The 23,547-nt window shown below is 40.1% G+C and overlaps 1 protein-coding gene across 2 annotated transcripts; it reads left to right on the top strand.

Moving 5' to 3' along the window:
* The first annotated feature begins 8,554 nt into the window (after positions 1–8,554).
* On the top strand, positions 8,555–15,650 carry LOC100522977 (olfactory receptor 4B1-like). 2 transcript variants are annotated; one of them, XM_021081302.1, is made up of 2 exons: positions 8,555–8,665; positions 14,191–15,650. In XM_021081302.1, the coding sequence occupies exon 2, from the start codon at positions 14,308–14,310 to the stop codon at positions 15,055–15,057; it is 750 nt and encodes a 249-aa protein (XP_020936961.1). In that variant the 5' UTR covers positions 8,555–8,665; positions 14,191–14,307; the 3' UTR covers positions 15,058–15,650. The 2 variants fall into 2 exon arrangements, with proteins under 2 accessions (XP_020936961.1, XP_003122835.2); XM_003122787.3 differs by lacking the exon at positions 8,555–8,665 and having other exon boundaries at positions 14,140–15,650.
* The last annotated feature ends 7,897 nt before the right edge of the window (positions 15,651–23,547 follow it).

Genomic DNA, 23,547 nt, shown 5'->3' with positions numbered 1-23,547 from the left:
GCAGGATTGATCCCTGGCCTCTCTCAGTGGGTCAGGAATCTGGATTTGCTGTGAGCTGTGGTATAGGTCACAGATGTGGCTTAGATCCTGTGTTGCTGTGACTGTGGCCTGCAGCTGTAGCTCCAATTCAACTCTTGGCCTGGGAACTTTCATGTGCCATGGGTGTGGCCCCCCAAACCAAAATATATATATAAACTTTGTATTTGAGAAACCTGGAAGACACTCCCTTAAATAATGACTCAAATATATCATTGGTATTTCGAGTGAGAGGCATACAATCTCATTTCTGTGATATTCCTACTAAAAATACATAACCTGAGTATTAGTATGAACAAAATCTGTCAAACAATTGAAGAACATTTTGCAAAGAGAGAGATCAGGTGGAGTTGGAGGATGCTGGCTCCCCTCCCTTCAAGAACATAGCAAAGATACATCTACATATATAGTGACTCTCGCTGAAATCATCCTGGGTGCCAGTGAACTAGCTCTTCTACAACCAAAGCTGTATGGACACATGTACATGGCCCTGGTAAGAAGGAAGAACAGGTGGTCTGGTTGGGACCCACACCCCTAGTGGGGGACACAGAAGGAGAGAGGATAGTATAGGCTTGGGGATCCTCCAGGGGGAGCAAGGGGTTCAAGCTACATATTAGGTCTGGGGGGCTGTCATGGGAAAGATGAGCCTCCTCAGCCTGTTTGAAAACCAGTGGGCCTTACCAGATAGTTATGAGAAACCAAGACTCTTTTTTTATGATTAAGGTATAGTTGATTTACAATGTTGTGCCAATTTCTGCTGTACAGCAAAGTGACCTAGTCATACGTATATCTACATTCCCTTGTTATATTATCTGCCCTCATGGTTTATCCCAAGAGTTTGGTTATAATTCCCTTTGTAGTCCAGTAGGACCTCATTGCTTATCCATTCTAGATGGAATAGTTTGCATGTACTAACCCCAAATTCCCCGTTCATCCCACTCCCTCCCCCTTCCTCCTTTGCAACCACAAGCAAGACTCTTCTCTTACAGAGCACATGCCCAGGCTTGCTTATTCCCAGTTATAGAACAAAGGCAGCAGGTTGAAAATTGCCTGGGGTTCTAGATGGCTCACCGGGACCACCCAAGCCTGTCTCTCAATCTGCCTTGGGCTCCTGCTCCAGCCCTTCATGCTCCAGTGCTATACTCCTCTAAGGCAGAAGTTGCTACTGCCAATGAGGGTGCACTCACTAGATGGACAGAACCAGCTTGGACCCAGGCCCTGTTTTTGACTCAGACTGAGGCAGGCATTGCCAGTGTATGCTTGGGTGCATACACCTGAGAGGGAGCAAGACCAGCTCCAGAGTGGAGACAGCCACTGCCAGAACACCCATCCCTCTGCACACTCTCAGAAGAGAGTGAGGCTAGCTGTAGGGTAGAGACCTCTCCCTGGGGGTTCCCCCCCATACACACACATGATGGAACAGAGCCAGCTCAGTTTTGTGGCACCAACCCCTTGTGCCCCAACCCAGGCTCTAACCAAGGTACACACACAGGGAGAAATGAACCCTCCTTGGAACTACAGCCCAAAGCTCTCACACCCCAGCCACATATCAGACCAAGGTGGAGGATGGCTTCACCCCGGGTGAAATTCAACTCCCTCAGGGCTCCTGCTGCAGTCCCATGAGCACAACCTCACCCCTGATAGGCCACAAAGGCCTTTGAACATATGACAAATTTTCCCACCAAAGCCACTGGACACATATAGACTGCATAGGAATGCTCCCACAAAGCACAGGCCTTCAAGACTAGGAGATATGACTGTTTCACTTAATTTCAGAGACAGAGAAAGATACACAAAATGAGAAGACAGAGGAATATGTTTCAAATGAAAGAATAAGAAAAAATAATCCCTGAAAAAATCCCAATGAAACAGAGATAAATACTTTGTTTGATAAAGAGTTCAAAGAAATTGTAGTAAGAATGTTAACTGCACTTGGGAAAAGAATAGATGAACTTACAGAATGAGAGAAAATCTTTGCATATGATGCAACTGACAAGGGATCAATTTTCAAAATGTACAAACAGCTCGTACAGCTCAAAATCAAAAAACAAACAAACCAACCCAATCAAAAAATAGTCAGAAGATCTTAAGTAGATATATCTTCAAAAAGACATACAGATGGCCAAAAGGCACATGAAAAAGTACTCAACATCACTCATTGTTAAGACAAATGAAAATCAAAACTTCCACCTGTCAGAATAGCTATTATCAAAAAGTCTACAAATAATAAATGTTGGAGAGGGTGTGGAGAAAAGGGAATCCTCTTGCACAGTTGGTGGGAATGTAAATTGGTACATCCTCTATGGAAAACAGTGTGGAGGTTCCTTTAAAAACTAAAAATAGAGCTATCATATGATCCAGCCATCTCTTGCCTCAGCATCTATCCAGAGAAAATCATAACTGAAAAAGACTCATGCACTCCAGTGTTCATTGCAGCATTATTTACAATAGCCAAGACATGGAAACAACCTAAATGTCCAGCAACAGATGAATGGATATAGAAGATGTGGTATATATATACATAATGGAATATTACTCAGCCATAAAATAAATAAAATTATGCCATTTACAGAAATATGGATGGACCTAGAAGATATACTAAGTGAAGTAAGTCAGATAAAGTATCATGATGTCACTTATATATGGAGTCTAATGAGATGATTCAAATGAACTTATTTACAAAACAGAGGAAGAAACACAGACATAGAAAACAAAGTTATGTTTACCAAAGAGGAAAGGTTGGGGAGGGGGGGATAAATTAAAAATTTGGGAGTACACAATCCCACTCTTGAGCATATATCCAGACAAAACTCTACGTAAAAGAGACACATGCACCCGCATGTTCATTGCAGCACTATTCACAATAGCCAGGACATGGAAACAACCCAAATGTCCATCGACAGATGATTGGATTTGGAAGAGGTGGTATATATACACAATGGAATACTACTGAGCCATAAAAAAGAATGACATAATGCCCTTTGCAGCAACATGGATGGAACTAGAGAATCTCATCCTGAGTGAAATGAGCCAGAAAGACAAAGGCAAATACCATATGATATCACTTATAACTGGAATCTAACATCCAGCACAAATGAACATCTCAGAAAAGAAAATCATGGACTTGGAGAAGAGACTTGTGACTGCCTGATGGGAGGGGGAGGGGGAGTGGGAGGGATCAGGAGCTTGGGCTTATCAGACACAACTTAGAATAGATTTACAATGAGATCCTGCTGAGTAGCACTGAGAACTTTGTCTAGATAGCCATGTTGCAACAGAACAAAGGGTGGGGAAAAAATGTAATTGTAATGTATACATGTAAGGATAACTTGATCCCCTTGCTGTACCGTGGGAAAAAAAAAAATTTGGGAGTAACATATAGACGCTGTTGTATATAAAATAGATAAAAATAGGGACCATGGGAAACTCTACCCAATATTCTGTGATAACCTTAACAGGAAAAGAATCTGAAAAAGAATGGCTATGTATATATGTATAACTGAATCACTTTGTCATACGGCAGAAATATCACAACATTATAAATCAACTGTATTTCAATATAACTTTAAAAAATGGGAAAAAAAGACTCATTACATGCAGTACTCTATGGAAAAGATTGTCAGCACTATGAAAGAGAATCCCAATGGAGGAAACACCATGAAAGTTGAAGGATTATACCAATGAAGGTGCCGTCATTGTTACAGAAGAAACTGTGAAAGCCATCAGCCATGAAACAATAAATTCCTGCTGAAGAAAACTGTGTCCAGGAGTTCCTGCTGTGGTGCAGCAGAAATGTATCCGACTAGTAACCATGAGGTTGTGGGTTTGATTCCTGGCCTTGCTCAGTGGGTTAAGGATCTGGTGTTGCCATGAGCTGTGGTGTAGGTCACAGATGGGGCCTGAATCCCAAGTTGCTGTGGCTCTGGTGTAGGCTGGTGGCTACAGCTCTGATTGGACCCCTAGCCTGGGAGCCTCCGTATGCTGTGAGTGAGGCCCTAAACAGCAAAAAAAAAAAAAAAAAAGAAAAAAGAACAGAAAAATGTGTCCCGATGTTGCTCATGACGTCACAAGATTTACATCAGAGCCAATCAAGAAAATCATGGAAGAGATTGTGGATACAGAAAAAAAAAAAAAGTGGGGGGAGGGGATAAGGGCTTCAAGATAATGGATCTTGGAGAAATTCAAGAACTGATAGATAGTAATTCTCACCAGAGGAATTAACAAAAGATAACTTGACGGAAATGAGTGCTTCCAAACCAGTGCCAGACGATGAGGAAGAAGAGGTAGAAGAAACAGGGCCAGAAAACAAATTGACATTAGACAGACTGGCAGGAGGGTTCTGATTATTCAGGACTGCTTTTGACGTCTTTTTTGTCATGGACCCTTCTATGATATGGGCACAGAAACTAATGCAATCAGCAAAAGAAGGATTAGTACCATATAGAATCATTTTTTTTTTTTTTGTCTTTTTGCTATTTCTTTGGGCCACTCCTGCGGCATATGGAGGTTCCCAGGCTAGGGGTCCAATCGGAGCTGTAGCAACCAGCCTATGCCAGAGCCACAGCAACGTGGGATCCGAGCCGCGTCTGTGACCTACACCACAGCTCAGGGCAACGCCGGATCGTTAACCCACTGAGCAAGGCCAGGAATCAAACCCACAACCTCATGGTTACTAGTCAGATTCGTTAACCACTGCACCATGATGGGAACTCCTAGAATCATTTTTTAGAGAAATGAAAAAGCAAAAAGTTGGACAGAAATGATGATGTATTTCTGTAAAATAAGAGCAAGTGCACCTGCCTCTCCTGCCTCCGCTTCCACCTTCTCCTCTGCCACCTCTGAGACAGCAAGACCAACCCCTCCACCTCCTCAGCCTACTCAACGTGAAGTCCTTTATGTGATCCACTTCCACTTAGTGAAGAGTAAATAACCAGCATGCCATGCGGTTAATAAACGTATCTGTGGTGTGTGTATATGGTGTCGGTGTGTGAAAATCCGTTAAGGTTGTGAAAGGACCGTATGAAACTTCTTACGTCGTTGTCAGCATGGCCTGATTGTTCATCATGTAGAACATCACATGCAAGACTTGTACTGAAGTGAGTGGCCTCTTACACAGGCACAGGCGAAGGACATCAATATAAAATTAATAATGTGTGGCGTTCCTGTTGTGGTGCAGTGGTTAACGAATCTGACTAGGAACCACGAGGTTGCAGGTTCGATCCCTGGCCTCGTTAGTGGGTTAAGAATCTGGTGTTGCCGTGAGCTGTGGTGAAGGTTGCAGATGCAGCTCAGATCCCGAGTTGCTGTGGCTCTGGTGTAGGCCGGTGGCTACAGCTCTGATTGGACCCCTAGCCTGGGAACCTCCATATGCCGTGGGAGCAGCCCAAGAAATGGCAAAAAGACCAAAAAAAAAAAAAAGTGTTAGTTTTCTTACAGTTTTATTACTTTGCTTTCAAAGGATTATATGACTCTGCAATATGCCTCTCTCGCAATTGGAAAAACTGCATAGGAGCCTATCTGTGTCGGTAGATTAAACAAAGTAACAATGTTTCCAGCACTACATTATGGCTATGACTGTAATACTGTGTGCCATAAAAATTTTATTTTATTTTTTATGTTTTTGTTTTTGTCTTTTTAGGGCTGCACCCGCAGCATGTGGAGGTTCCCAGGCTAGGGATCTAATTGGAGCTATAGCTGCCGGCCTATGCCAGAGCCATAGCAATGGCAGATCCAAACGTCATCTGCAACCTATACCACAGCTCAACGGCAATGCCGGATCCTTAACCCACTGAGCGAGGCCAGGGATCAAACCCGAAACCTCATGGTTCCTAATCGGATTCGTTTCTGCTGCGCCACGAAGGGAACTCCGCCACGAAGGGAACTCCGCCATAAAAATTTTATAACAACTTATTCATTCGTATATAAACTAGGCTACCATAAAGCAATTGATTACACTGGGGTACCATAAAGCAGTCATACTGCTGCTGCTTCTTTATCCATGCATGAATCACTATACCTATAATGATCAATTTCTTTTTCATATTCTCTTTTTACTTTTGATGTCTAGTGTTGGTATTACATATAACATCTATAGTGCTGTGTATCATATTAGGCCATCCTGATGTAGATGTTGACAGATTCATCTTATAAACAGATGACACCAACTTACAATATTGATGAAGACAACACAGGACTTTAAGTGTATTTTCTCTTCCATGATTTCCTTCATAACATTTTCTTTTCTCTAGCGTACTTTGTTGCAAGAATACAGTACACAATACATCTAACATTCAAGATATAAGGTTAACTGACTGTTTATGTTCTTGGCAGAACTTCCAGTCAACACTAGGCCATTAGCAGTTAAATTTGGGGGAGTCGAAAATGATACTCAGGTTTTTGACTGAGCAAGGGATCAGTGCTGCAACTCCTGTGTTGTTCAAGGGTCAACTGTATTTTGTTTATGTATATTTAAAAACATTTGGTCCAGAACTAACCACAGTGGAGTGCCCCTTCCTTTCTTTCAATGTTTGCTTGTAGCGGGGTTGGGCTTTAGGATGCAGGCTGTGATAGGAGCCTCTTACTCATGTGTATCTTTGGTTTCCACTCTGAGAGCTGTAGAAAGAATGCCATCAGTGAACTTGGTCATTGGATTCTGCATGGTCAGTTAAGATCTGCTTCTACTAAACTGTTGAAATTCACAGGATTTACCTCATCTACTGAAGGATGAGACGTGGTGGGTCTATTGAGGGATAATTAATCACTTTGTCCTGGTCTCACTGGAAGAAACGCAGGAATCAAAGGAAAGCATTTTCTCCATTGTTTTAAGAGGCAGAGTTTGTGAAATTTAAAAACACCATCTTGATCCACCAAAGTTGTAACCATCTAACTGTATCACTTAGCACTGGGGACCGCATGGTTAGTTTGGTTCTCAACTGTTAATTTTGTCACGACATAAAATAAAAACCCATGAAAATGTATTTTTTTTAGGCAACAGATAATGCTACAAAAAGTTTATACAGTGCAGCAAATGGATCACTTTCTTTTTAGATTTTTCAAACGTGCCACATAGCACTTTTACTTTCATCTTACTTGATAGAAGTTAGTCACAAGATTACCTTTAAACTGTAGAGAAGACTCGAAACCAGAACATTTTATTCGATATGGAATTATGTTCTGCTAAAAATCAGGATGCTGCCCTGTTCCTAAAGAGGAAAGGGGTGATGGATGTAAGGATTGGCAAATAGCCTCAGGCAGTCTATTACGCTCTATTACCCATGTAATTGGTTTATAAGCATGATTTCTATTGCTTGGTTATATCATGACATCAAATTGTGGCATAATTTACTAATCATCCACCCATTTCAGGGCTATCAGGTTCTTTTAAGAATTCATTCAATGACCTAAAGAGCAAATACTATGTTCCAGGCATTGATGGGGAGACAGAGGCACCAGGAGACAAAGTGAAGTATTCCTGAATCCACAAATGTTGGAATTGGCAGGAACGATGGATATAGTCTAGCCCAACTCTGTCCTTTTATGTGGAAGTGGAAACAGGAGAAAGTAAGAAGTGGATAGGCGAAATGACATGGCTTGAGTTAATCAATTACTGAACCTGAATCAATTGCTGCATCAATTACTGAACTGTGTCGCCCTGGCTCCCTGTCCAGCCTTACTTTTTCCTTCTCTATTCATTCTCCTTTTCATTCTCAGGAGTACACTCTAAGAACAAATTTTCCTTCATCTTACTTTCAAGCTTCTTCCCTTATCACCTCATTATTGGGTGCAAAAACTTTATAGAAATCTCACTAAACTAATTCTGAATATTTCCCCAAGTTATAGTTTATGTAGCAAACTTTCACCTGAGAGAAAAGGAATTCCATGGGGAAGTTGTTTCTTCGATCACAGTGTGTCACTCAATTTATATTAAACTGCCCACGGATCCAAGCCTTTAATCACAACCCTTGAACTTTCAGTAGGTAGGTAGGTAGGTTTTTCTACAGGAAAAAACAGGTTCTCAAAATCTCTGGGGTTGCTGCTTCCTGGGCTTGTGTGTATTTCTTATGTGTTATAAACCCAGATGTCCACCCAGGTCTGGACTATTTTGTATTTTCCTTTTTCTTGTGATTCATCTTAGCTATCATCTATTTTATTTTCTGAACTTCCCAGGAGCATTGGTGATTTTTTTCTTGGGGACAAGATCTGATTATTGAGTCACTGTAGCAGCAACCAGCTAGTACCATCAGAAGGTAGTCTAGTTTTGTTGAAAGAGCAGATTGCTAAGTGAGTAACCTGACATGTACCTAGTGTGTGGCTTGGGATCCAATTAACATTGCTCAGCCTCTGTCATCTCATCTATAACAGAAGAGGATGGCGTCTAATTTCTCTAAATCTTTTCAACTCCACTCTCAGGGTGGCTTAGCTGAATGTGACCTAGACTTTGCTCATTTGGGGGACTTTCAGTGAAAAAAATCAGCTGCATGTGTATTAGCCAAAATGCTTTTCTTGTCAGGGACTAGTATTCCTAGAGAGGAATCCAGTGCTCCATCCCATCCCATTTTCTCCAGACCAGATCGTCTCGTTGCATAATGATTGACTCCGGAGGAGCGGCTAACTTCATGCTGAATTGGAGGTACTTGAATGCATTTGATATCCATCTGGTACAGTTCCTTGTTCTAAGGTGGATGAACCCCACTAGATTTTCTGAGCTAAGGTAGGTGACAGGACTGGAAGTACGGTGCATAGTTTCTAAGCTACAGTAGGAAGTTGGGCAAGTCAGTTCTTTTCTTTCAGCCACAAGTGTTCCTTTGAACAGGCAGTTAGTTTTGAAGATTGTTTTTTTGGGGTGGGGAGAGGAACAGGGCAATGAATTCATTCATTAGCCTTTACTGTAAACTATATGTAACATAATGTTTGGTGATTTTAAATCCTTTACACTTTTGTGATTCTATGAAGTACTCTATGGGATTACCAAGTGGGAGCATGTGATTGCAGTGAAGGTGCCCTTACTTTCCTCTGAGATCAGTACACTGGCACACGAAGCTCTCTCTGGCCATCGTCTGCTGTCTAGTATTATGTTCTGGTCCAGAGTCCCACAGGTTACTTGGTGTAGGGACTACATGCATGAAGGCTGATTTAGGCTTTCTAAATCTGATCATATTCCGCCCCGGCTGCCCATGCTTCTTGGTGAGGCAGTATTGTGGGGAGTGAGGAGGTGTTTATTACCATTTAAGTGGGAGAGACAGTGGGGATGGCTGAGGATAGGTGGCAGGGAGAGGAATAAATATAGAAAAGGCAGAGATGACAGACAAGGAAAAGGTGGTTTTTGCAAAAGAAAGACAGTCAGTTATTCTGCCTCCTTTGGATAAAGCCCAGAAAAACCCTGTGTCATTCTCCTCTCTGAGTGATCTCTTAGATTGGACCTATTATATATTTTCCTTAATTTCAAGAATGGATAAAAATAGATTGAGTTCATGCCTGGATAATAGGTAGATATCTTTGTTGATAAATAAATATATCTGGGACTTATGTCGAAAGGGCATATTTAATTTTAATTCTTCACCTATGCATTACCTTGAAATGTATAGAGTGTTGTGTAAAGAGTACAGGATCTGTGGTTAGGTTGCTTGTATTGAAATGTTGAGTCCTCTGCTGTGTAACCTTCAACTAGTTAATTCACTTGTCTGTTTCTGTTTCCTCATATGTATTAAAAAAGTGGTGATTATAATAGTACCTATATCACAGGTTTGTTGTGAGAAATAAGTGAGTTGATGTAAATGGAGCAAATGATAAGTAGTGTTGCAATGCTAGCTATAATTATCAACCAAAACCACAGTAGTAACACAGACTTAAGAATATTAAGCAGATACATGGAATTCCTGTCGTCGCTCAGTGGTTAACGAATGCAACTAGGAACCATGAGGTTGCGGGTTCAATCCCTGGCATTGCTCAGTGGGTTAAGAATATGGCGTTGCTGTGAGCTGTGGTGAAGGTCACAGATGTGGCTCGGATCTGGCATTGCTATAGCTCTGGTGTAGGCTGGCGGCTACAGCTCCGATTAGACCCCTAGCCTGGGAATCTCCATATGCCGCGGGTGCGGCCCTAGAAAAGGCAAAAAGACAAAAAAAACCCAAAAAACAAAAAACAAATAAAAAAAAAGAATATTAAGCAGATACAGAAGGCATAACTTTTTCAGACTTCAGGCAATATTACAAAGCCACAATAATAAAGGCAGTGTGGTACTGGTACCAAAAAAGACATATAGACCAATGGAACAGAATAGAGAACCCAGAAATAAACCCAGACACCTATGGTTAATTAATCTCCAACAAAGGAGGCAAGAATATTAAATGGGAAAAGACAGTCTTTTCAGCAACTGGTGCTAGTAAAACAGGATAGCCGCATGTAAATCAATGAAACTGGAACACACTCTCACTCAATGCACAAAAATAAACTCAAACTGGCTTAAACACTTAAATGTAAAACAAGACACTATCAAATGCCTAGAATAGAACATATACAAAACATTCTCTGACATCAACCTTACAAATGTTTTCTTAGGTCAGTCTCCCAAGGCAGCAGAAATAAAAGCAAAAATACACCAAAGGGACCTAATCAAAGTCACAGACTTTTGCACAGCAAAGGAAACCATAAAAAAAAAAAAAACCCCAAAACCAAAAAAACCAAAAAGACAACCTATGCAATGGGAGAAAAGGGTTTCAAATGGTGCAACTGACAAAGGTTTAATCTCTAAGATATACATCTTATACATCCCAACAGTGAAAAAACCAACAACCCAATTGAAAAAGAGGCAAAAGATCTGAATAGACATTTTTCCAAAGAAGATAATACAGATGGCCAACAAGCACATGAAAAAATGCTCGACATAAGTGATTATTAGAGAAATGCAAATCACTACCATGAGGTCCACCTCACACCTGTCATAATGGCCATCATTAATAAGTCCACAAATTACAAATGCTGGAGAGGGTGTGGAGAAAAGGGAACCCTCCTACACTGTTGGTGGGAATGTCAATTGGCACAACCACTAGGGAAAACAGTATGGAAGTACCACAGAAAACTAAATATAGAACTACCATATGACCTGGCAATCCCATTCTTGGGCATATATCTGGACAAAACTTTCCTTGAAAAAGACACATGCACCATTATGCTCATTGCAGCACTATTCACAATAGCCAAGACATGGAAACAACCTAAATGTCATTGACAGATGAATGGATTAGGAAGATGTGGTATATATACACAATGAATCCTATTCAGCCATAAAAAAGAACAAAACAATGCTATTTGCAGCAACATGGGTGGAACTAGAGAGTCTCATACTAAGTGAAGTAAGTCAGAAAGAGAAAGGCATATACCATATAATATCACCTATATCTGGAATCTAATATACAGCACAAATAAACTTTTCCACAGAAAAGAAACTCATGGACTTGGAGAATAGACTTGTGGTTGTCAAGGGCGGGTGGGCGCGGATTGGGAACTTGGGGTTAATAGATGCAAACAATTGCCTTTGGAATGGATAAGGAATGAGATCCTGCTGTATAGCACTGGGAACTGTGTCTAGTCACTTATGATGGAGCATGATGGAGGATAACATGAGAAAAAGAATGTATATATGGATGTGTGACTGGGTCACTTTGCTGTACAGTAGAAAATTGACAACACTGTAAACCAAATATAATGGAAAAATAAAAATCATTATTAAAAAAATATTAAGCAGATAATTTTTGGATGTATATGATTGTCTGTATAGACCCAGAAGCTCCAGTGATAAGATGATCTGTTCATCACGCTAAAAGAAGTGTGATAAAGTACTGTAGGAGTACAAAGGAGATAATATATTATGTCTATAGTTGCGAGGTTCTTCATTGTCATTTCTAAAGAAGGAATACTAAATATAAAGATGAAAGAAAGGAACTTTATGTTAAGAAATAGCTATGTAATTTTCATTAGGGTAATGAAAAAAAAAGTGTGCAAAGATAGGCAGCAGCCAGTTCAAGAAGGACCTGGAATCCATAATGAGAATATTATATTTTATGTTGTGGGCAATGGGGAGGTGTTGCTAGATTTTTAGGTAGAGAAGTAACATGATGAGATTTACATTTAAGAACAATCACCAAAGTATTTTAAATGCTCAGAGAAGACACAGATGGTAGGAATATTAAATGTAAGCTTCATTGAATAAAAAGGGTTGGGTTGGAAGGAGAGTAGAATTGGAAGAGAAAAAGAGAAGTATTTCTGGTGAAAGGAAGCTCTGTGGTAGGAATGACCAGGAGGGGTTTTGTGGGAGGGAGAGAGAACCCTGAGGTGAACAAAGCTGAGTTGAGATTTAAGGGGTAAGAAGGTGACAGCTGAGGTGGCTCAGTCTGTGAAAGCCTTTAAAAGCAAATCAGGGGAGTTTAGGCTTTCCCCATTTATTCTCAAGCAGTGGAGGATCTGAAGAAAGAGGGTCTAGGAAACTTCATCTGGAGGCTGAGAGATTTTGGTAATTTAGGCATCAGGTGACTGCAGGTAAGAAGGGGGTATCAGGAAGACTGGAGAAAAGACAGCACTCAGGAGAGGTGTTTAAAGATAAGCTTAATGGTGATGGCTGGGTATGGGAATGAAAGGGCGGTGGGGATCAAATATAACATTCACAGCTAGGAACCTGGGCATCTTGGAGGCTGATGGTGTCTTTAAAGTTCTTTCAGGGAGTGCCCGTCGTGGCACAGTGGAAATGAATCTGACTAGGAACCATAAGGTTGCGGGTTCGATCCCTGGCCTCATTCAATGGGTTAAGGATCTGGCTTTGTAGTGAGCTGGGGTGTAGGTTGCAGATGCAGCTTGGATCCTGCATTGCTGTGGCTGTGGTGCAGGCTGGCAGTTGTAGCTCTGACTTGACCCCTAGCCTGGGAACCTCCATAGGCCACGGGTATGGCCCTAAAAAGAAAAAAAAAAAAAAAAGAAAAAAAGAAAAGAAAAAAATCATGTTTGCCTGCAGGTTTTCTGTTATTCTATAGCTTCAACCCTAATCTCTGTCCAAATCTTTTCCTTGGGTATCTGAGGGAGGATGTAGTAATAGGTGATTCTTGCCTCTCACCATCTTATCTTTTAACCATTTAGCTACTTGATTTTCTAAGGTGGGAGATGGTGCCAGATATTTTCAATGATTTTGGGTGACTGCTGCCAACATCACTGCCTCTTCTGAAAAGCACCCCACGCTATGATGCATTTAGCAATATTGCTTGTGTTTGGCATGGATATCAGTGGAATTTCTCTGTCGTACCTACCTTTCTGGAACTTTAGCTCTTGGGTAGATGGTTTCTTTGTTTTGTTGAATGGCAGAACCCACTTTTTTCATGAAAAGGGCAATTCCTATTCTTTTTACTTTATTTCCAAGAAATTATATTACTCTTGATTCTCATTCAGGCAGATGGATAATCCTACTCCACCTTTGATGGGTATTTAGGTTGGTATAGCATTTTTTCTTCTTTTTTAAATTGAAGTATAATTGATTTACAATGTTATGCCAAATTTTGCTGTACAACAAAGTGACCCAGTCATACATACGTGCATTTTTTTTTCTTACATTATCTCCCATCATGGTCTATTCCAAGAGACTGGATATAGTTCCCTGGGCTACGTAGCAGAACCTCATTGCTTATCCATTCTAAATGCAATAGTTTGCATCTACTAATCCCAAACTCCCAGTCCATCCAACTTCTGGCGCCCCTTGACAAACACAACTCTGTCCTTCCTGTCTGTGTGTCTGTTTCTGTTTTGTGTATAGGCTCATTTGTGTGATATTTTAGAGTGCACATATTAGTGGTATCATATGGTGTTTGTCTTTCACTTTCAGATGTGACCCTAGGTAAGTAAACAATTCTCTGAGCCTTAATTTTCTAATATAGACATGGTTGTTAGATTGCTAATATTTAATGCTGAATGAATTCATATTGGCTAAGTGAATGATATCATGATTAGTATATTAAGAAGTTGTTCACACTGTCTAACATGCCGTATATGAAGTGAATTAGTTACAGTCAGTGTTTTATTGCAGGTTTCTTATTACCACCTGTCAAGCACACCTGAATGGATTCCATGGCAACTACAAATAATGTGACCAAGTTGATTTTCACTGGTCTTTTCCAGGATCCAGAGGTGCAGAGGGTGTGCTTTGCAGTGTTTCTTCCTGTGTACCTGGCCACAGTGGTGGGCAATGGCCTCATTGTTCTGACGGTCAAAGTCAGTCAGAGTCTGCATTCTCCCATGTACTTCTTCCTGAGTTACCTGTCCCTGGTGGAGATCAGCTACTCCTCTACTGTCGCCCCCAAGTTCATCGCAGACTTGCTTTCCAAGGTTAAAACCATCTCCCTGGAGGGCTGTGTGGCTCAGATATTCTTCTTTCACTTCTTTGGAGTTGCCGAGACATTCCTGCTCACAGTAATGGCCTATGACCGCTATGTGGCCATCTGCAAACCCCTGCACTACACAGTCATCATGAGCCGGGCTGTGTGTCACCGTCTGGTGGCTGGTTGCTGGCTGGGCGGCATAATTCACTCCATGATTCAGATTATTGTCACAGTCCGATTACCCTTCTGTGGTCCCAATGTGATTGACCACTACTTCTGTGACCTCCACCCCTTATTCAAGCTCGCCTGCACTGACACCTCTGTGGAGGGGCTTGTTGTGTTGGCCAACAGTGGATTAATCTCTTTCCTTTCCTTCCTCATCTTGGTGTCCTCCTATATCGTCATCCTGGTCAACTTGAGGAACCATTCTGCAGAGGGAAGGCGCAAAGCCCTCTCCACCTGTGCCTCTCACATCACGGTGGTCGTGTTGTTCTTTGGACCTGCCATCTTCCTCTACATGCGGCCCCCCTCCACCTTCACTGAGGACAAACAGGTGGCCATGTTCTACTCGGTGGTCACTCCCATGATGAACCCCATCATCTACACCCTCAGAAATGCAGAGGTGAAAATCACCATGAGGAGGTTGTGGGGCAGGAAAGTGAAATAAGGGGTAGGTTAAAAATAGAAAACATGGAAAAAATTAGAAAGAACAAGTTGACAAAATATGCATTCTGATTTTGGTCAACTGAAAGGACTTGAGCAAAAGTTAACATTCCTGCTTTCTGTTGTATTTTAGATGACCCTCTTATATTCCATGGTATCAGTCACAGCCATACATACACACGTAGCTAGCTGTATTTTGGAGAATGTTAAAATTTGAGCTTCATTTCTCCTTTTTTTCAGTAGCCTGTCATGTGACATCCATAGACTTAAGGAAAGAATCACTTGACTGTAATCTCCACTCTATCACCTTGTACCTATGCAACCTTTGCTTCATTCACTTAATTTCTTGGTGTCAGCACGCTGCAGTATATGGAAAGATAATGGTACTTGGAGACAGAAGATTATGTTTTGCTTTGTTCTCCCTCATCAATTTGATCTTGTTGGAGTTCCCAAAAGACTTTTCAACTTCCTTTTGCTCCCCTATAGCATTAATATGGCTGAGAATCTCAAATTCTGCAGTAGCAGCTTTATTTCATGGAATTAAGGGATATGGTTATAATGGAAATAACTGGGAGGTGAATTGCAATAAATATAATATTAACCATTAAGTATTAGTCTGAATAGTTTTGTTTGTTTATTTATGTATTTATTTATTTATGGCTCCACCCTTGGCATATGCAAGTTCCCAGGCTAGGGGTGAAATCAGAGCTGCAGCTGCTGGCCTACGCTACAGCCACAACAATGTGGGATCCAAGCCACACCTGTGACCTACACCACAGCTCATGGTAATGTTGGATTCCTGACCCACTGAGTGAGACCAAGTATCAAACCCACATCTTCATGGATACTAGTTGGATTTGTTTCTGCTGTGCCACAAGGGGAACACCTGAATAGTTTTATAAGATGCTTCTGATACCAGAAAGATGATACTGGAATCTTGGCTCTTGTTCATGGCAGACAAAGAGTGAACTCCACAAACACACAGGCAGCAAGCAAACAAAGTCTTTATTAAAGGAAAGCAAATATCTCCTAGGGCTTCTGGTAGGGTGGAGAAGAGCCCCCTTTCTCTATAGTCCTATAGGAGTTTTTATTCCTTAAAGATGAGGGGAACCAATGTGGGGTCTGGGAAGATGTGGTTTTCTCCCATTGGCCTTGCTCAATTACCTCTATCAGTCCTTGTCCAATTGGGTCTTAGGGGTGGAAATGTCCTGTAAGTCTCATAGTTTCTTTGCCCTTTTCTTCCCATAAACTGAGTCACAGGGGATTAGGGATTAATGTCCATCTGGGTATAGGTGCACTTCCTATAGTAAAGAAGGCCTGTGGGGATGTTACTCCCCGGAGCCCTTAAGCCACAAATGTTAATCAATGGCCATATCAAAGGATGCATCGAAGCCCATATCCCTACATTGACTACCTGGGTTAATATTCTACCTCATTTCCATTCCTAGACATTAGTTATCTGGGCACTGAAGTATGACATAGCCATGTCTAACCTAGTGCCTTTTTATGTAATGACTATGAGTTCAGAGTGATTTGCACATTTTTAAATGGTTTAAAAAGTAAAAGAAGAATAACAATTTGTGACACATGAAAGTTATATGAAATCCAAATTTGGTGTCCATAAATAAAGCTGCATTTGACTATCTCCATGTCCATTATTTTATGGGTTATCAATGGTTGCTTTTGTACTGCAGTGGCAAAGTAGAGTAATTGCTACAGACTGTATAGTCTGCAAAACTTAACTCTTTGATATGTAACCTTTAGGTGTTCTCTTGTAGCACAGTGAGTTAAGGGTCTGGCATTGTCTTTGCAGCAGCTTGGGTAGCTGCTGTGGCATGGGTTTGATCCCTGGCCCAGGAACTTCCACATGCCAAGGGTGCAGCCAAGAAGAATGTAACTCTTGGCAGAAAATGTTTGCCAACCCCTGCTTTAAGTCATAATAACAGTAGTTGCTTATTCAACAATAAATATGGAGATCAGTGTTTCCAGGGTTGTTTTGTTGGTTCTGTGATGCCAGAACACCTGGTTGGTGCCTCTTCAATTCTTTTGACTCTTCTCTTATGGCCTTATGCTGTCTACAAAAGCTCTAGATGTTATATCCTTATATGAGGGAGGGAGGGGCTGTCTTTTTATTTGGGAACTCATCTCTTGACTGGATTTTATGGTGGTGGTCATCTAACTGCTTTCCTTATATTTCCTTCTCTCCTCCCCTTGTTCTCAAGACAGCACACAGATGTTGGCAAGAGATGGCCTTTCCTTACTATCTTTGATAAAGTAATACGTAGTGGCATTGACTATCACTGTTAACCTGTTTTATCTTTCTTTGTAGGACTTACTGCTATCTGATTACATATCAAGTGTTATTTGTTAATTATATGTGACCATGTCCATATTTCCTGGTGGGTTTATGAAGGTGTAACCTCCGTGAGTCTAAGGATTTTGTTTGTTCTCTGTCAAATCCTCAGCGCCTAGAACAGTGCTTGGCACATAATAGCATTCAATCTGATTTGGTGAATAAATGGATAAATGAATGGCTGGATGTGCCAATTAAAGAATGTGGCTCACTATCCTGCTTCAGGAGGATTGAGTCCTGAGCCATAGCAGTTGCAGACCTTCAACACATCCTGAAAAGAGTTCAGGTTGGAGATCAGGAATAAAGCACTCTGTGCTCTGGGAAACTGGCAGAACAGCATTCCCGCTGGTTAGATATTTTCAGGAGAGAAAAATTGATGAACCTAATTTCTTTCAACTTCCCAGCACTAAATTATTAACCTGTGCCTTGTGACTAACAGGTACCTTCTACCCAGATGTCTGCTTGATTGCATGTAGCCCTTCTCCAAAATCACATATATACTGACGTCTTCATCCTACATCTTTGGAGCAGTTCCTTAGCGCCATCTGAGAGGTTGTCTTTCAGGCTACAGATCTCAGTAAATCCTCCAAAAAAACTGAAACTCACAGCTCTCATGTTATGTGTTTTCTTTTCAGTTGACGGTTTGATGACATCTCTTTCTAAGGAAATCCTTGTTATATCCTATTATTATTATTACCACTATAATTTTCAGTGGAGAGACTGAGACACAGGGAGACCAAGTGAGTTATGCCTAAATCCATGAAATAACATGAATCCATGAATTGGAAAGTACAATGCAAATAGTTTAGCCCAACTTGGTCATTGCTATGGAAGTGGGAACAGGGAGAGTGAGAAGGGGAGAGGTAAAAATGACATGGTTTAAATTAGTTAATTACTAAACCAGAGCTAGTGCCTAGGTGTCCTGGTTCCCTGTCTAGTCCTTTTTCTTCTTTATATTCTCAGTAGCCCAGTCCAGAAAAAGTTTCCTTTATTTTTTCCCTTCACATTTCTCCTCTTACTGTCTCATTGTTGGATGCAAAAACCTTTTTAGAAACCTCACTACACTAATTGAAACTGATTTGTAAACTTTTCCCAAGTCATAGTTTATTTGGCAAAGTTCACCATAGAGAAAGGAAATTCCCTTGGGGAAATTTTTCCCTTGATTATATGTGTGGCTTAATTTATTTTCAGTAGTTCAAAGGATCTAAGCATTTAGATCCTTTGGACTTTTAGTGGATGGGTAGGTTTTCTACATGAAAAGTAGGCTCTTAAAAATCTCTGGTGTTGCTTCTTGCTGAGATTTTATTTTTTAGGTATTACAAATCCAAAGATCAAAATGGAGCCACATCTCTTGAACTTTCTTTTCTTTTTTTAAAAAATTTTTTGTAATTATAATGACTTTTATTATCTAAAAACACCCAACACAATGGTGATTTTTTTGTTGGCAAGAAGATCTGATTATCAAGTAGAGTAGCTACCACCAGTTATCATCAGAAGACAGTCTAGTGTTGTTAAAAGAGGAAAGATTTCTGAGTTCTAGCAAGTTACTAGGTGTGGCTTTGGGAAGACAATTAACCTCTTTCAGTTCTTCTCATAAAATATAATGGAGAGGGTTAGAGTAAAATGCTCTAAATTATTTTCAACATCATTCTCAGAGTGACTTAGCTTATTTTGTCCTGGATGTTGCTCACTGGAGGACTTCAGTGAAAAATCAGGTGAGTGGATAGTACTAGGCAAACTCCTTGCTTGTCAGGGACCAGGATGCCCAGAGAGGAATTCACTGCTCCACCCCATCCCATTTTCCCCAAACCAGATCATCGCCTTGAGTAATGATCGACTCCAGCAGAGTGGCCAACTTCACGCTGAACTGGGGGCATTGAGGATACTGAGATCCATCTGATCTAATTCTCTGTTCCCTGTGGCAGAACAAACCACACCAGAATTTCTGACCTGAAGGTAGGTGATAGTGAGGCAGAGTAATAATTCAGGTAGTTAGTGTAGGAACATGGGTTTCAATATATTCCCTGATTAGTGTCCATGGCTTAATATTTGTAAAAACTAATCAAGACAAACAGACCTTGCTTGTTGGAAGATTAACTATTGAAAGTACATTTGTTTTACATCAAGGTGGGCATTAACCCCTGACCTATACATTTGACTGTGAGCAAAAAACAAACAAACAAACAAAAAACAAAAACCCAAAAAACATAAAGCGTGGCAACTCTAAGTCTAGGGGAAAGAAGAATAAAAGGAGTATAAAACTTATGGAACATACCCTAACTCTAAAGAAGAACTGATAGCAGGACCCCATGTTGGTACCCCTGTTTTAAAGAGATAAAAGCCACCATAGAACAATAGAAGGCAGGGGGACTCTTCTCTCCCCTTCCAGTGTCTGTGCTGGGAGCTATTTGCTTTTCTGTAATAGACTTTTTGCTTGCTGTGGCTGTGGTGTAGGCTGGCAGCTCTGGCTTCAACTGGACACCTAACCTGGGAACTTCCATATGTTATAGGTATGGCCCTAAAAAGGACCAAAAAAAAAAAAAAAGTAAGGTTATCAGTTATTTTTCCTCTTTGAAAAAGGCCTGGAAAACTGAACTCTACGTGATTCCCATATATCTCTGAGAGATTTCTCAGATTGAGCCTAGAGTACTTTCCTAAATTTCAAGAATATATGAAAAATAAATTGAGTTAATGTTCAGATTAGACATATATGTTTGTGTAGGCAAATAGATAACCCCTGGAGTTTTTACGAACGAGTGTATTTAACTTTACCCTTCACCTATGTGTTATGTTCCTGTGAATTGTATAGGGTGGTGATGAAAGAGCATAGGGTCTGTGGTAAAGATGCTTGGATTGAATATCCTGGCTCCACTGTTGTGTTACCCTAGGCCTAGTAATTCACTTATTTGTACTTCTCTGTCAAGTGTATAAAAAAAGGTGGTAATAAATGCCCACATCACAGATCTGTTGTGAGATTTGAATAAATTAATGTGTATAGAGCACGTATAAAAATCTTGGACATGAAAAAGCATTTAGGAAGTGTCATTAAAGTTAAGGATGTTGAGATAGGGGCATTATTGGCTGGGTAGGCTCTATGTAATTACAAAGTCCTTCCTTATAAGGAAGGGAAAGAGAGAGGCAGAAGAATCAAAGATGTGATTATAGAATCAGAGATCAGAGTGATGTGAGGTGATGGGCTAAGGGATGCAGGCAGCCTCTAGAAGCTGGAAAAGGTATGGAAACATTCTCCACTAGAGCATCCAGAGGGAACACAACCCATTTTAAAATTCTGACCTTAAAAACTGTAAGATAATAAATTTGTCTTATTTTAAGCAAAACAAACAAAAAAATTGGCCATGGTAATTGCATCTATCATTCTGAAAAATTTTAGGTCCTGGGGAGATCTTTCAAGATCTAGCAAGATTAGGTCTTTCAAGATTAGCAGAACTCTTTTCTTCTTGCACAGGGCCATTTTCTTTTGATTCTGTTCCCCCAAAATTATATTGCTCTGATTCCCATTCAGGCAGACAGATAATCTTACCATAGCTTTGATGGATGTCTAAAGTTGGTATAGAGAATTTTTCCCCCTTATAAACCCATTGTGAGAGATGCCATTTAGGCATTTAAAGAAGCTTAATATTTCTCTTCCTATAAGAATGGTGAATTAATTCATAAATAAGCTGAAGGAATAAGGCATTTGGAAAGGAGCAAATATGACCTTTGTTACTGGAAAAAGATGGTAATGGAGATTGTGGTGTATAGTCTGCTTCAAGCGGACTTTTTAAAACTGAAGTTCAGAGTTAGGCAAAGCTTCACACCTATGGTGACATAGAACCTACTCCACTGAGTAACCTGTCTCTACCCAGGGTGGCAGATGTGGCCCCAGGACAGCATAGAAAGTCCTGCAGCATCTCATTCCAAGAAAAAGGGGAGAGGCATGGTCCATCTCTGCATTCCCAATCTCTCCTTCCAAAAGCAGTCAGCTTCCCCTGTGGCCAGGCGGTGCCAGGAGTGTTAAGATGCTGTAGCTTCTCACATGTGGAGGACGTGTCAAGAGTGTAGAAGAAAAGCAATCCCTTAGCCTCTTAACCAGGAATGTGCTAATGAAACCTTAACAACTGGCTCTCTGGAAATAAAAAGTCCAGATTTGTAACACTGGCTAATTTCCAGTGTGCAAATCTTATCATTAGAGTTGGTTTTAAGCTATCAATGTGAGATCACTGCGCATGGAGTTGGGAGATGTGTGTAAAAGGATAGAGCTAGTCTGCACTGGCTCCAATGTGGCCCAGACTGTTAATACTTAACCATGTCTTCTTGGAGTGTTTATTGGAGGTTGGAAGGTGTATGTATTTGATACACACCATTGCTTTGCTCTCCAGAGTGGTTGTACTGATCTCCAGTTCTACAGCTGAATATAGACTGTTTATTTTCTGTCACAGGCATCAGCTCTCCAAGTACCAAGCTTTTACTTAGAGTTAAAAATCATCTTCCTTATGATTTATTTGACATTAGCGAGACTTAAGTCCTTCCATATGAATCTTGATCTTTTTACTTATTCTTTTATGAATCACCAGTGTATATCCTTTGTCCATTTTTGATTGGGATACTTGTGTGTTTCTTACAGATTTAGATCATTTTTATTTTGGGGTAAGCCTTTTCATACATATTTAAAGTATTTCCCCCATTGTGTCATTTGCTTAACGACTTTGTTTATGCTCTTTTGTTGTTGTTTAAAAGTTTTCATTTTTTGTGTAGTAAAAAATTCTAACATTTATGTCAGACTTGTGTCATATTTACCACCTCTGCTCTTAGTTCTTTTGATGATTTTAATTTTTAGTTCTAAATCTTTAATTTAGAATTTATTTTGATGTAACTAACTGGGCATCTTTTAAATTTTTTTAAAAGGCAAACTAACTGTCTTAAAAATCATCTTTTGAATAAGGTCCCTTACTTCCACTTTCATATGACAAATTCCCATATTTATCTATGTTAATTTCTGAGATTTATATAACTATCCATTACTCCTGAGTCAGTATCAAACTTCTTTATTGTCACTTAACAAATCAATACCTGAAGGGCAAACCCCCCAATTAATATTCTTTTAAAATTATTTCTATGTACTTATTTATATTGATGTATAATTGTCATATAACATTGTGTAAGTTTAAAGTGTACAACTGCTGCTTTAGCACACATTTATGTGTTGTAATATATGTACTATGGTGTCAGCTAACCCATCCCATCACGTAATTATCATTTATGTCTTGTGATGAGAACAATTGAAATCTGGTCTATAAGCAACTTGAAAGTATATAATACAGTTTTATTTATTTAATTAGTTAGTTTTAATTTTTTGGCTCTTCTTGCAGCATGCGGAAGTTCCTGGGCCTGGTACTGAACCCAAGCCACAGCTGTGACAACACCAAAGCCCTAACCACCAAGTCACCAGGGAATTCCAGTATTTTTTAGTATAATTACTATGCTGTGCATTAGAACTTCCAGACTTATTTATCTACATGTTGCAAGTTGGTACCCTTAAATGACCGTCTCTCTGTTTTCTCCCCTCTTCCTCCCACCAAGCTCCTGGTAGCTGCCATTCTACTTTCTCTTTTCTCTTTTTGGCTTTTTTATATTTCATGCAGAATGATATCATATAGTATTTATCACAGCATAATGTCCTCAAGGCATTCTTATTGTCACAAATGGCAGGATTTCCTTCTTTCTCACACCTGAATAATATTCAGTTGTGTATATACTTAATTATATATTAATTGCAATATAATATGCCCTTTATGCATTCATCCACTGACAGACACTTGTTTCCATATCTTGGCTACTGTGAATAATTCTGCAATAAACATGGGAGTGCAGATATCTTTTTGATATTCTGTTTCCTTTTTAGATCCTCTTCCCATTTTAAAATTGGATTGCTTATTTTGTGATTAAGTTGCACGAGCTCTTTACATATTTCGGATATTAACCTTTTATCTGATGTATGGTTTGCAAACATTTCCCACATGCTGTAGGCTGTCTTTTCACTTTACTGTTTCTTTTCCTGCATGGAGGTTTTATAGTTTGATGGAATCCCACTTGTTGATATCTGCTTTTATTGATTGTGCTTTCAGTGTCACATCCCAAAAT

This window comes from Sus scrofa, unplaced genomic scaffold (assembly GCF_000003025.6).
Source record: "Sus scrofa isolate TJ Tabasco breed Duroc unplaced genomic scaffold, Sscrofa11.1 Contig1409, whole genome shotgun sequence".
NCBI lineage: Eukaryota > Metazoa > Chordata > Mammalia > Artiodactyla > Suidae > Sus > Sus scrofa.
This window is presented reverse-complemented; position numbering and strand designations above follow the sequence as displayed.

What these genes read in the sequence shown, in the direction of transcription:
- LOC100522977 (XM_003122787.3), top strand. Translation starts at nt 14,140, where the DNA reads ATGGCAACTACAAATAATGTGACCAAGTTGATTTTCACTGGTCTTTTC.